General features: G+C 43.3%; 2 protein-coding genes across 5 annotated transcripts in view; one reads left to right on the top strand and one right to left on the bottom strand.

Annotated features, from left to right (window-relative positions):
* Nucleotides 1-338: 338 nt before the first annotated feature.
* Nucleotides 339-10560, bottom strand: Apex2 (apurinic/apyrimidinic endodeoxyribonuclease 2). 3 transcript variants are annotated; one of them, XM_015506542.2, is made up of 6 exons: nucleotides 10279-10560; nucleotides 9070-9153; nucleotides 8244-8424; nucleotides 7513-7620; nucleotides 6651-6720; nucleotides 339-1846 (listed from the first exon to the last, which is right to left on the bottom strand). In XM_015506542.2, the coding sequence occupies exons 1-6, from the start codon at nucleotides 10433-10435 to the stop codon at nucleotides 929-931; spliced, it is 1518 nt and encodes a 505-aa protein (XP_015362028.1). In that variant the 5' UTR covers nucleotides 10436-10560; the 3' UTR covers nucleotides 339-928. The 3 variants fall into 3 exon arrangements, with proteins under 3 accessions (XP_015362028.1, XP_015362027.1, XP_048652640.1); XM_015506541.2 differs by having other exon boundaries at nucleotides 7589-7735; nucleotides 10279-10557; XM_048796683.1 differs by having other exon boundaries at nucleotides 7589-7676; nucleotides 10279-10547.
* Nucleotides 10561-12201: 1641 nt separating this feature from the next.
* Nucleotides 12202-13980, top strand: part of Pfkfb1 (6-phosphofructo-2-kinase/fructose-2,6-biphosphatase 1) — a 54161-nt gene continuing 52382 nt past the window's right edge. The window contains exon 1 of one of the 2 annotated variants that reach the window (XM_048796688.1): nucleotides 12202-12451. In XM_048796688.1, the coding sequence (XP_048652645.1) occupies nucleotides 12424-12451 (28 nt within the window). In that variant the 5' untranslated portion in view covers nucleotides 12202-12423. The remainder of the gene's footprint in view (nucleotides 12452-13980) is intronic. The other variant, XM_015506516.2, reaches the window with a different exon arrangement.

Here is a 13980-nt window from a genome sequence, read left to right as displayed (position 1 = left end):
TGGAAAGAGGAAAGAAATACCTCATATAAAATGGTTTTTCCAATGGTTTCAGCAAAAATCCAGGGATTGACTCTTCACTTGTAGGCCTGAAATATGGGGCCCATGTACCCTATAAAGCTAGGAGATAGTAGATCCTCACTAAACTGCCTAGAATGAAAGAGTAGTTCCCCAGAACTGTATTCAGCAGTGCAGGGAACCACTACAGCCCAGCACTGCTCTCCTTCCTCCCCACTTCCATTATATTAGGCTACAAGCATCTGGCAAACCCAGTTCTGAGATGGCTTCTTTAACTCAACTTTCTGAGCACATCCAAAATTTTCACTCAATGTAGTACACTGAATTTTTTAAAAAACAGACTTTATTTTGAACATATTTCCCCGCAAGAAAAGAAGAGGTTTTTAAATCACAACTTCCTAGGGCAGCTGGTTCTCATGAACTTCTGACAGGAAGGTAGGAAGTGGGGTGAGGGACTGGGTCACAGCACTAAGGCACAAGAAGCTCACAAACAAGGATGTAGGCAGGAAGATAGAGGGACAGAGACCTTGGAGGAGGAAGAGGAAGTTGAGGTAGAGGGAGGGACACCTTGGGGGAGGAAAAGAATGAGAAGGAAGACAAAGAAGAAAGAGGAGGCCTGGCATGGTGGTGCATGCCTGTAATCCCAGTGGCTCAGGAGGCTGAGGCAGGAGAATCACAAATTCAAAGCTAGCCTCAGCAAAAGTGAGGTGCTAAGCAATCAGTGAGACCCTGTCTTTAAATAAAATACAAAATAGGGCTGGGGATGTGGCTCAGTAGTTGAGTGCTCCTGAGCTCAATCCCTGGAACCCCCCTCCCCCCCAAAAAAAGAGAAGGAAGGGAAGCAAGGAGGCCTTAGGGAAGAAGGCAGCATAGAATGGGTGATCATGCCAGATATCCCTAGGTCTCCATGGGTTCAGCTGGGCTTGCTCCAGAGAAAGAAGTTGCAGCGGGAGGAAGGGTCACTGGGAGGACCCCGGGGCCTGGCACACATGTAAAAGTGGCGGCCCAGGTTGGGTCCTGGCTTTTTTACAGTTCGCATCACACATGGTTCCCTGTGGCCACTGCAGAGGGGCATGGGTGAAGGTCCCCCAAGCACAGACTTCCAGAATGAGGTCCGTAACTCCTTTTCTTCTTTACTCTCTGAGTGCTTGGCCTGCCCTTCTACCTCTCTGGCTATCACCTCCTCTTCTAGTGTCTTTGGGGTTGTGAGGTTGTTCACCAGAGGCAAGCTAAGCAGCTCCAATTCAGGAGAAGTTTTGGAATGGCTGGAGGAGGGCTGGAAGTAGCTCATCAGGTTTGTCTGGCCTCTTCCGGAATTAGCCTGACTTGGCCGAGGCCTGGTTGAGCGCACACGGACTTTGTTTTGCTGCTTCTGTACCTGTGTTTGATTGCTGAGCCGCAGCGCTGACTTTTCCAACACAGGTTCTTGTTCACGAGGAACTAGGAAGCGGAGAATCTTGAGCTGGGTACCTGCAAACTCAGGGAGAAAGCGGGTGCACAGAGGAGGGCACTGTTTTGCAGGCACAGAGGACACATTCAAGGTGGCACCCACAGGGCAGTGGTCAGAGCCCATCACCTCAGGTAGCAGGAAGGAGTTCTGGAAGGTGTCTATTACCAGGGTCCTATCCCCCAGCACATAGTCAAGCCTAGAACCATAGTTGAGATGTCGGGCACCACTAACCACGGACCAGCAGGTGAAGGCCCTCTCCTGCTTTGGTTGGAAATAGCGGTAGCTATCAATGAAGGGCCCTCCATGGGATCCAGCCTGGCACCCCAGGTTACTGAGTAAGCTGTCCATCCATTTGCGTCCTGGGTCCTCTTCAAAGCATTCCTAGATACCCAGAAATGGAAAATCTGGTTGTTCCAAAAAAGACTACTGCTCAAGGTCACACACTCGAGAACTGGCAGAGTTGGGATTTGTTTTCTAATTTTCTGATTTCCCTCCATACCATGGTACACTTACCTTGCACTGGTCCATAAATGTCAAATCTGAAAGTCTGTTGTTTTCTTAATCTAAACAATTCCCAGAAATGCTTTTTGAAAGAATGGAAAACAGGAAAAGTAGTTGCCTCTAGGGAGTAGTGGGGCAGAGATTAGGAGTTAAAGAATGTTGGCTTTTCCTTTAAACCCTCTGGCACTATTTGGTTTATCTTGTGTGGGTCAAAACTCTCATTGACCATCCCTTCCTCCTGAAGTCAGAGTCCATAGAGATCCATGTCTTGACTACTTCCTTTGGCTCTGATCCCTGATCCATCCATTCATCTATCTAATCTACCCACTCACACATTCAATACAACAATGTTCACAGAATACCTATTTTGTCTCAGGCATGAAGCTAGGACCAAAGTAGATCTAGTCCTGGGGATGAAGGAGGCTTCCTTTTGGTAAATGACCTGGAGCTGAGATGTGAAGACCAAGTGGAAACAACCTAGGCAGAGAGGGCTCCAAGTTCTGAGAGCAGCCTCTATGATGGGCCTGTGAAGGGAAGATCAGATGGGGGACACCAGTAGAAGACATCCACCATAGTCCATGCAAGCTAGAGATAATGGTCACTTGGACCAGGGTGGTGCTAAAGGAGGCAGAAAAAATAAATTGAGATGATTTGGAGGTAGAATCAATAGTACTCACTCACCAACTGAATGTAGGAAAGAAGGTAAAGAAGGACAGTAAGAGCATAATTCCCAGGCTTCTAGTTGGAACACCCAATAGGATAATAGTGCCATTTAGAGATAAGAAGATTAGAAGAACCATTCTGCTGGGAAGCAGACATGTTCTGCCATTTTGAATACTGTCTTTGTTGTCTGAGCTGGTAGTTCTCTTTTCTTGGAAGAAAGAAAGAAGGAAGTGCACTAGAAACATCTAGGATAGCCCTGAAATAAGTTGAGAAGGCATAAAGGTATACAATACTATCACAGGAAGTTGAAAGAACTGACTAAGTAAATTACTGTTGAAAAACAAAGCAGGGAGGAACTGAAGCCTTGTACTCTGTAATGTTTACCCCTGTACCCACCATACCACCACCACCACCACCACCATTCTCTCATTACTTCAGTTCTGCTCATTTCCCCAGCTGAGAGCCATATCCACGTTTGTGTTTCTCTCCTGCAAACTAATAAGAGATTTTCCTAGAGCCCCTTTCTGAGCCAAGTACAGAGATGAGTAACTGTACCAGCACTGATGACCTCTGTGATATCATGATACATATATTTTGGTTTTCACCTCTGGGTCCTGGCTCATTAACTCCCTTCTAAAGATGTCAACAGAAAGTAGAATTTCTCTTCCCCAAGGTAGGTCATAGAAACTGATCTTCTCAGCCTTCAGCTAGCCATTAAGGAATTCTGTGACCTGTCTTTGTATAATAGTAGGCCATAAGACCCTCATGCCAGAGGGGTCCTGCCTGAACCAGAAAGGAAGGAATGCTAAGAATCTGAATGTCAGGCTTTGTTGAGTTTCCCCACCCTATCTTTTAGCAATCATGCCTATGCAATGAAGTCTTCATAAAACCCCAAAAGGACAGGGTTCAGAAAGCTTCTAGACAGTTGAATATGTGGAAGCTTGCAGGAAGGTGAATAGGAACTTTTCCACATGCTAGGAGAATGGCATACTATTAAGTCCACAAGAATGGAAGTTCCTGGGACTCTTCCAAAACATACCCCATATATTTCATCATCTTACTGCTTATTTGTAAGCTTTAAAATATCTTTTATAGTAAACCAGTAAATTTAAGTATAGTGTCTGCCTGAGATCTATGAGCTGCTCTAGCAAATTAATGGAATTTGATGAGGGTGTTGGGAGAACTTCAATTTATAGCCAATTAGTCAGGAGTTCTGGAGGCTCAGACCTATGACTGGTTCTGAAGCAGGGAAGTCTTGTGGACTCTCCCTAAACATGTAGGATTTGAGACTATCTCCAGGTAGACAGTACTGGAATTGAACTGGAATAGAGTACACCCACCTGGTGTCTACTGTTGCAGAAATGCTTGCTTGCTTACTGGTAGGGAAAAATCCCCACACTCTTTCCCCCATTCCCATATGTTTTAAGGTTACTGAAATCTTCTGTGCTGATTGTTGTGGTGTGAGAACACAAGAAAAACAGGCAGTTTGTCCAACAAAGAAACACTGTACATGAAGAAGGCCAAGACAAGAAGTGGCTTATACATTCTGGGGCAGTCGTTCTCAAGCCTGGCAGCATAATAAAGTCACCCCGGGGGCTTTTAAAGCATACCACTATCTGGGCCTACACCTAAGAAATTCTGACTTCATTGTTCTAGAGTGGTGTTAATGCATTGATATTTTTGTCCAACTATGCAGGCAGGGATTATGAACCACTGGCCTAGAATTAGAAATGAGAGGGTCATGTTAGAAAAAAGCTAGAAGGGAAGGTATGACCACCAATTTGGGGCATAGTAAGAAAAGCCAGAATGATAACAGTTTTTGCAAAGGAAAGAGACATCTGTCTGGAGTAGACAGAGTATGAATGGAAACTGAGTATGGAAATGAAGATAGGGCACAGATCAGAAGGTGCCTGAATGCCTGTTCTTAATGTCTTCTCTGCATTACAGAGATAGATAACTGGTATTGAAGGTTCATAAGGAGGAAAGACAGTGCATTAGGAAAATGATATGAAGACAATGGGAGAGTCAAGGCCCTAAAAAGGTGGCCCCACTTGCACCTCACTTCACATAAACTCTCACAAGAATAGGACTTGCAGGTCTCCATGTACACCAAGCACCTTCTCAATTTGAAACCTTTGCCCACATTGGAATGGTTTTCTCTCCTTATCCCAAAACTCCATTCTCATCTGTTAAGATCCAGCTACTTAAAGCAGCCTGTCCTAATGTCCAAGCTCACCCAGGAATCCCATCTCTGGGTTCCCCTAGCCTCCTGAGCTGCCATCTCTGCCTGAGCCTTGAGAATATCACTCCACAAATTGGCTGGCCACTTGTCTACAGCCCATCAAAACACTGAGAAGCTAAGAGCTGGATATGACTCACAACTAAGTTCTCAGCACATAGTGCAGGACCAGACAAGGGCAGGGTCAGTAATGTCTGTCAAATGAAGGAACAATCCTCAGTACTTTTAGAATCAGATTTCAACAGGACTATATCAAACAAAAAAGCTTCTATCCAGGAAATGAAACAATAAACAGAATAAAGAGAATAAAGAGACAACCTCCAGAATGGGAAGAAATAATTGCACACTATTGAACTAACAAGAGATTAATGTTATAAGGAACTTCAAAAACTCGACAACAAAAAACAAACAAACAAAAAAATCCGATTCAAAAATTGGCAAATGACCCGAACAAACATTTCTCAAAAGAAGACATACAAATGGTCAATAAGTATATGGAAAATAATCAATATCACTAAGTATCAGGGAAATGTGAATCAAAACCACAATGAGATACCATCTTACTCCAGTTAGAATGGCTATGATCAAAAGGACAAAAAATAATAGATGCTGGTGAGAATGAAGAGAAAGACAGTCTCATACACTGTTGGTACCAATGTACATTAGTACAGCCACTGTGGAAAACAGTATGGAATTCCCTCAAAAAGTTTAAAATCAGGGGCTGGGGTTATAACTCAGTGGTAGAGCACTTGCCTCACACGAGTGAGGCCTTGGGTTCGAGCCTCAGCACCACATAAAAATAAACAAATAAAAAATAAAGATATTGTGTCCATCTGCAATAAAAATTATTTTTTAAAAATGTTTAAAACCAAACAGTCATGATTGAGTACTCCTACTTCTAGGTATATATCCAAAGGAAATGAAATCAGTATGTCAAAGAAACATCTGTACTCCCAAGTTCATTGAAGCATTATTCATGATAGCCAAGAAATGAAATCAATCTAGGTGTCTATTGATGGATAAATTAAAAAAAAAAAAAACACAGTGCCAGGCATTATGGTGCACACCTATAATCCCAGCAACTCAGGAGGCTGAGGAAGGAGGATTGCAAGTTCAAAGCCAGCCTCAGCAAATTAGTGAGAACCTGTTTCTAAATAAAAATTGGGCTGGGGATATAGCTCAGTCAATCTCTAGTATAAAAAAAAGAAAGAAACCATACTACACATATAAAATGGAATACTATTTAGCCATAAAAGAGTGAAATTCTATCATTTGCAGCAAAGGGATGGAACTGAAAGACATCATAAAGATAAGCCAAGCACAGAGAGACAAATGATATCATTTATGTGGAAGCTAAAAATGTTGATCTCATAATCAACTGGTTGCCAGAGTCTGAAAAGGGAAGGGGAGAAAGGGATAGCAAAGCACACAGTTTGATAGAAGGATAATATTCTAGGGTTCTGTAGTATAGTGGAGTGACTATAGTTAGAAACTATTTATTATGTATTTAAAACTAGGTAGTAGAAAGGATTTGATTGGTCCCAACACAAAGAAACAAAAATTTGTGGTGATAGATATGCTAATAATCCTGATTTGGTCATTATATTTTGTATATATGTATGAGCATATCACATAAATGTGTATAATTAAGTGCCAATTAAAAACACAGAAGAAGAGTATTTCACAAAAGAAGCTGCCCCTAGGGCCAAGAACTCAGCATTGGCTGGCTGAGTGAATAGAATTACAGTCAGGAAGAAGGCCAGAGACTAGAGGGACTCTTACCAGGTTGACTGCATCACAGTGGTCAATGCGGCGGTGGGCTGTATTCAGGTCACCCAAAATGATCACATGGCTGAAAAACACAAGGTGGGGTTGTCAAGTGGGCATTCAAGAAAGGGGAGCAGTTGTCCTGAACCATATTTTTTTTCCTAAGCCTAAGGGCTCAGATAGGCCACCTCCCACACCGAGACTAGCCAACAGCTACTTGCGTTGCACCTATCTATCTCTGCCACCATGCCACAACCTGAATTCCTCTACAGCTGACCAACCAAATCCAGTGCTCCAAAGGTGACAGTGCTGTTTGACATGAACACCTCAATCATGTCTACCTAATGCCATTTTTGTTGTACTTCAAAACTGAACTCAGGTAACACTTCCTCTAGGAAGTACCCCTTGATTACTCTAACCCACCCTCACTTTCCTGTCCTTCCCAGGAACAAGACTTTCATTTGCTTCCAGGCACTATTACCACCCTCATCTCATTTCATCCTTAAAACTATTCTGTGAAGTGGGCTTTCATATACTCATTTGACAGATGGGAAGAGGTAGGGATAGCCTTGGTATTCATAGGAGGAGCAAGGATATGTGTTCAGAATATAAAACTCATGGGCTGGGGTTGTGGCTCAGTGGTAGAGCACTTGCCTTGATGTGTGACGCACTGGGTTCGATTCTCAGCACCACATATAAATAAATGAATACAATAAAGGTCCACCAACAACTACAAAATATTTTTTTAAAAAAATATAAAGCTCATGTTTGTGTCCCTTTACCTTGTACACACAGTTCTTAAGAGAGCAAGGCTTATTCAGGTGGGCATAGTGATGTCTGCAACTAGGCTTTGAAGGAACAGAAAGACTGTATATACCTTCCAATGGAGCATGACACAAGGTTGGGCACCCAGGACAAACTCAAAGAAGCCTTGCTGCCCAGATTTCCAGTACCTGCCAGCTGCCAAGAGGGCTTCTGCTCGGATCTGTAGCAAACGATAGAAGCGCATCTTAAAGGTCAGCCGCTCAGGCTTCCCAGGGTCTGCGTGGGGGCAGTACACGTTGATAAGGGTCAAGGTCCTCTCTTTTCCTTCCCAAGTGCTGGGGAGAAGAGAAAACCTCAAAAAGGGTCAGTTTCAAGGCTTCCCCCACCACACCACATGGCTTCTACTTAATGGTTATCCACAGGATAGAAGAAAAGGATTAGAAAAACACTGAACTCAGAGGACTTGGGGACTGACTACAGGTGAGTCAAGGAAAGGGGCATGTAGGATGCCAACCAAGTAAACCAGGTGATGATGCTACCATTCATTAAAACAGGATACTCAGAAAGCGAGCTACATGGGTTTGGTATTGGCTATGTTGTTTTTGGGGTGCCTATAGTAGTAAAAGGGCTGGATTTCCAGGCCAGTCCCCCACTCTGAGAACTCAAGGTTCATAATGGTACATAATTTGCCAGGGTCACATAGTGAGCAGCCCAGTCACAACTAGAGTCCAGAAAAGGCAAGTTTGGGAACTTTTCTATAATGAATGCATGTTTATAAAGTGAGCTCTCCACATAAAGACTAGAACCAGCAATGCTCAGTGGCAGGGGGATATGGGCTATTACCGGATCTTGTGCTGTGTAAGGAGGGCCCGGCCCTCACTATCCAGAGCTCGGAGCTCCTCTTGTGTGAACTCATCCGTGTTTCCGTAACAACCCACGTCCCCATTCTGGGTGGCAAACAAGCCACTCAGGCCTTCTTCAGCAGCCACTGGGGTAGCGCTGTCCTTACAGAAGGTAGCTACACCTGGGGACAAAGAGGATATCTGAACAGGACTGGCAACCAACAGTCTGTTGTGCAGCCTGTCTCATTCCAATTGTTCCCACAAAAGTTACCTGATACTCTTCATAAAATGTGGCTCATTATTCTTTTAAGGCATTGACAAATTTTCCCAACTCAAGAGCCACGGATGGTTCCCTTGAATGTGGGGCAATTTAATACCTCAGAGCCTCAGTTCCTTCATCTAAAAAGCCACAGAATAATAATAGCTAATGTTCTAAGTATTTTACAGGGACATATGGTAACTGCTCTTAAGTTATTATGTATTATTATTATTACATGGATTACCTATCCTAGTTTTCCAGTTGAGAATTCTGAGGCACAAAGAGATAGTCTTTCCAGAGGGTACACAGGGAGTGAACCATAATTTGAACCCAGGCAGTCAGGATCCAGAGCTCACAAAAATAACCACCACACAATTGTACTTATTGTACAACAAGATAACTTTATACATAAAAATACACTTCATGTAACTTAAATTTTATGGGGCTTTAGCTCTTTGGACTAAAAATCTAAATTTCTTATCACCTTCTCAACAAATATTAGAAACCCTTTCTTCTTACCTGCCTCTATCACTAACACTAATTTAAAATCCCCCAAAACCCAATTTACCAGAATAGCCACTTCGGCTGCGGCTGAAGCTGAAATAGGAGTTATAGCCCTCAACGATAGCCAGGGGCTCTGTCAGCACATCCCCTGAAAAAAGGTATAACATTAAGTCAAAGGTAAAACTAGGACCCAGAACACAAAAAGGCCTGAAATTACAGTTGTAGGCTAATAGTATTGGCACACATCAGAACCAGCGTTGGAAGGAAAAATGAAGTATCTATGATCAAAGAATCTAGAAAGGTAGAAGAGTCAGAGAAGGAATTATATCAATATCAGAAGGCAGGGAAGTGGGGACAGCCCATGAAGTGGAAGGTGGAGAATTAGTGAGTGGGGAGTGAATCAAAACTAAGCCTAGGGGTCTAAATGATGGAAAGGAGCTAGGAGTGGGAAATGGGAACATGGAAAAGGAAAATGGGAATCTGAACTGGGGTGTAGGAAGATAGGAAAATAGTAGATCTGAAATGGTAATGATGAGAGAAGAAATTAGGGATCCTGAGGGAGTGGGGGAAAGGAAATTAGGTCTAAACTTGGGGTGGGAAATGAGGTGGAGATGAGGGTTGGAGTAAATAAAGGGAACTGGAGAAAATTATAAAGTATGAGGGGGATGGTAGAGGATAGGAAAGGTAGCAGAATACAACAGTTACTAATAGGGCATTATGTAAAAATGTGGATGTGTAACCGATGTGATTCTGCAATCTGTATTTGGGGTAAAATTGGGAGTTCATAACCAACTTGAATCTAATGTATGAAATATGATATGTCAAGAGCTTTATAATGTTTTTCAACAACCAATAAAAAAAAATTAAAAAAAAAAAAGAAAATTATAAAGTATGAGCAAGAGGCAAAGATGGGGTGGGAATTGGAGAGGGACAGAGAACTGAGGGGTCTGCCTTGGGGGTTGGAGATGGATAGTGCATAGGAGGGGGAATTCAAAGGGCTGAGTTGGGGCAGTAGAATTAGTGGGAATCTGAGTGGATTTGGGGATTTCACAGGTGAGGCAATTAAAGTCCCGTAGAGGACAGGAGATGGGAGTGGGAATTAGGGGATCTAGCTGGGATAGACAATGGTGGTTAGGGAGGGAAAAAGATTCTGAGCTGGGTTTAAAGGACTCTAAGTACGGGGAAGTGGGAGAGTGAAATGAGATAGAGCAGAGGACAAAAGTTAGCGGGAAAATAAGAATATGGTAAGGATTTTGGATTATTGAGTGCTCACTAGTCACTTTGGTCTCCTGGAGACAGACAATATCAGCATCCAGTTCATCCAAAATGCGTCTCATGGCCATGGAGGTACTGTTGCTGGTCTCCTGGCACACCACCCCTTGCAGGGGACTTCGGATTCCATTTATGTTCCAGCTCACAATGCGCAACATCCTAGTAAACAGCAATACCTCCGCCACATCCCGCGTCTAAGGAGCGGGCAAACTGCTTGGCGCTCGGAAGTCAGTTAGACCGCGCGTTTGCGCGTGCGTTTGCGCAGGCGTTCTTGTCCGTGCCACGGAAGAACTTGCCGCACGTCTGGCGGGGCCTTGAGTCCCGCAGTTCTCATTGGCCAGAGACGTAACTACGCGCACAGCGAAGGGGCGGGGCGAACGAACGCTAAGAAAGAATGAATGGCGGAAAGCAGGTCCGCGTTTGGGTCCTAACTCCTCTGGCCGTGCCCTGGACCGGACGTTTGCGTCTGACTGTGTTTCTCCTTTATTCAAAACTTCCCTTGGTGCTTCCGGTTACTTAAGAATGGGATGTCGCCACTTTTTAGGCGGGAAACTCCTTGGACCCGCTCACCGGCCTAAGCCCCACCCCCAGCACGGCAGATAGCCCACCTAAGAGCCCTTTTGGCTTTGGCACTTGCGCCCTGGGAGTTGCAGACACTCTGTGTTTGCACGCTCCAGGGATGAAGGGAACTTCACGGTTGGAGGAGAGAGCGCTAAGAGCTTCTCTACTGAGATAATATTTTAGTAGATGACCTCTGGCATTATTGAGGCAGAAGGCAGGGGGAGACTGTCTCAAATCCGCCCTGTGCCTAATTTGTCTTGTGTCTCAGAGAGTCTAGAAGAATGTGGCCAGACGTGTACTTGCTCTTGGCTCCATTTGTCAGATGAATTAAATTGAGGTCCAGAACATTTAAGCTCCGAAGCAGCACTGTCTGTCCCCTGATGCAGCTGTGTTTGTCCTGTATACATCATCTCTTTCATTCCCAGGTAAACCTTGGAAGGGGTGTAGAAGTTGAGTGAATTCACTTCAGTCTCACAGAAGTGATAGAGCCAGGATTCAACCTCTTCCGTAAACAGGTCAAGAATTACTTTTCTAAGTAAGATTTTATGGACTACACACCTGTCACCGAAGTCTTCCCCTGGGTCCCCACAGCACTCTATGGTTCATGCTGTCACAGCATTTATCACAATCAGCAGCTATCATTGATTTCTATTTCTGTTGCCATTAAACTGCCAGCAACTCTAGAGCAATGACATATGTATGAGTCATCTTGTTAGCTCCATTTCCTATTACTGGACACAGTATATCTTAGAGGGAATTGAATATTTGTTAGACGAATGAACAAAGGGCAACAGCAACAGGTTCATTTTTTTTTTTTTTGAGAGCACAAAAACAGAAGAGATACACATGCTTAATATCCAGGGGAAAATATAACATTGTATTTTTAGGTTTCTTATCCAGAATTGCAACATAGTTATTTTTTTCCACAGAATTTTACAGTCTTAAAGACATCATCTTCTGTGGCTGCAAAAAAGACCTAGCAAACTGCTTTTCCTCCCAGAGGACTTAAAGTTTACCTACTACTTGTTGCCATCAGAAAAGAGCTCTATAATTAAAATGTGTGTGAGTATGTGTGTTGTGTGTGTGCACACGCGTGCGTGTCTTGAGCTTTTTCATGCTTTGGGATTTGCTGATTTAGTATTGAGTCCCAGGAGTGGGATAACTAGGACAAAGGAAATGAACATTTTTATTGCTCTTGCTTCATATTGCAAATTGCTTTCCAGTAAGGAATTGTGCCCATTTACACTCAAGACTGATCTGAAACTCAGCCCCAAGGAAGGCCAGATCTTGCTTGTCTCAATAGCTGGTTTTAATTTCCCCATTCTGTCGTGGCTTGTTAATATTAGTTCTGACCTTTGGGGCAAGGTGAACACATGGTTGGACTGAAGAGAAAAGGCTCAGGAACTCCTTTGGCACTACAACAGCTGATATTTCAACAGAGAGTACACTACACCCCTTAACAAGGGTGCTTCCTCAGCCTTCCCAGGAACCGACGAACATCTCCAGGTTCCCTCTTTGATGCCACCCACTGGACCTGCTTTGGGGGTCTGTAAATGCAAGAGAACTGAGTGTTGGATAATTAAGGATGGAAGAAAAAACCTCTAAGAGAACAGGTAGGTGAGAAGGAAAAATAGAGAGGAGTTACACAAATCTAAATCCATTCTTTGGGCTCATTGGAAAGTTTTATTTGCAAGGTGTTTGTTTGAGGTATGCATTAAATGGTATGAGAGAGTTGGGAAAAAACGATTTCTATATCTAAACTATCTGTATTTTTAATCTACTTTTACCTGAATTTGTAGGACAGCGACCTAAAGGGCAATTCCCTAGCACAATTAGAAGTATCTCCAACTTAGTCTAGTACAGTTTTGAATGAAATGTGTGATATAGATATCTCTTCCCTCTCCTATAGTATATAAAGTAGGGTTGATTTGCTGTGACACTTTGAACAAACTTTCTAGTTTCTCCAGGTGTCAATAGCTCATCAATAAAATGGAAATTAAAGTCTCTAGCCTACTTCCCTCAGAAGGTTGCCTGAAGATCAAGAGGGGCAGAAGGACATGATCCAAAGCTCTTTGGAAACATTTTAGGATTTTCATACTCTGTGTGAAATTAGTTATCATGCTTTGTACATAGCATCTACAGGCAATACAACCCACAAATCTCTAACTGCTCTTCTCCCTCAGTGACTATAGTGTATGGAGAGTTACTCCTAGGACTAGGATGCAGTGAGCTTTGGGTCCCAAGCATGGGGCTGAAAATAGGGGGATGGTGGCCAGGGCCGAGGCTGCAAAGGAAGTGGATCATAGGCTACTGCCACAGAAGGCCTGATATGTACTCATACATACACATCTAACCTGCAAGTATGTGGCTAACTCCCCCTTAGTCTCCCACAAATTCATCCATACACACATTCCAGTAATTATCAATTGTGATTTTATTGCCCATCAGTACTGTCTTGCTACTTTAAGTAGGATTCCTTCCTTCATTCAGTATTTGGCAGAGGGGTGTCAGGGTCTGTGGATCTCTGGAAATCACATTGTATATTTTTCTTCCCTAAAGATAGCTACATTTGGACTTTATGGCTGAGCACTCAGTTTGAGTAAGAATCTGATACTGATTAAACCCTATCCCTGCAAGCAATTCATTAGACCCTCTCAGATGGGGCTTTATTCTTTTGTTTATTCTGTTCTGCACCATTCAAGGTTGAGAGACATTTCTAGATGCCACATTCTACCTTTTAACAAGTCAGTTCTCCCATCCACTTCCCTACACAGCTCTTTGTTTTAACACTTACCTTGATACAACGGTGTATCTCATCTAGAGCAGAAAAATGTAGACTGTACCAATATTCATTGAGCAAATGTTTCCTCTGTGCTAGGGCCTGAGCTGGACACTGGAAATATATCACCAGGGTTTATTTCCCATCTTCATGGATTCCACAGTCCAGCATGAAAGCAGATGAAGAAAACAGTGGGGATAATTGCTCAGATAGATGGAGGCACATGGGCAATATGAGAACTAAAGACAAAACCTCTCCCAAGGATCCAGAGTCAACTTCCCAGAGAAGATGAATGTTGAATCAGACCTTGAAGAGTGAGTTGGATTTCATTAAGAATGGAAGGGAAGGAAGGTATTCCAGGAT

Source organism: Marmota marmota, unplaced genomic scaffold (assembly GCF_001458135.2).
Source record: "Marmota marmota marmota unplaced genomic scaffold, marMar, whole genome shotgun sequence".
Lineage (NCBI taxonomy): Eukaryota > Metazoa > Chordata > Mammalia > Rodentia > Sciuridae > Marmota > Marmota marmota.
This window is presented reverse-complemented; position numbering and strand designations above follow the sequence as displayed.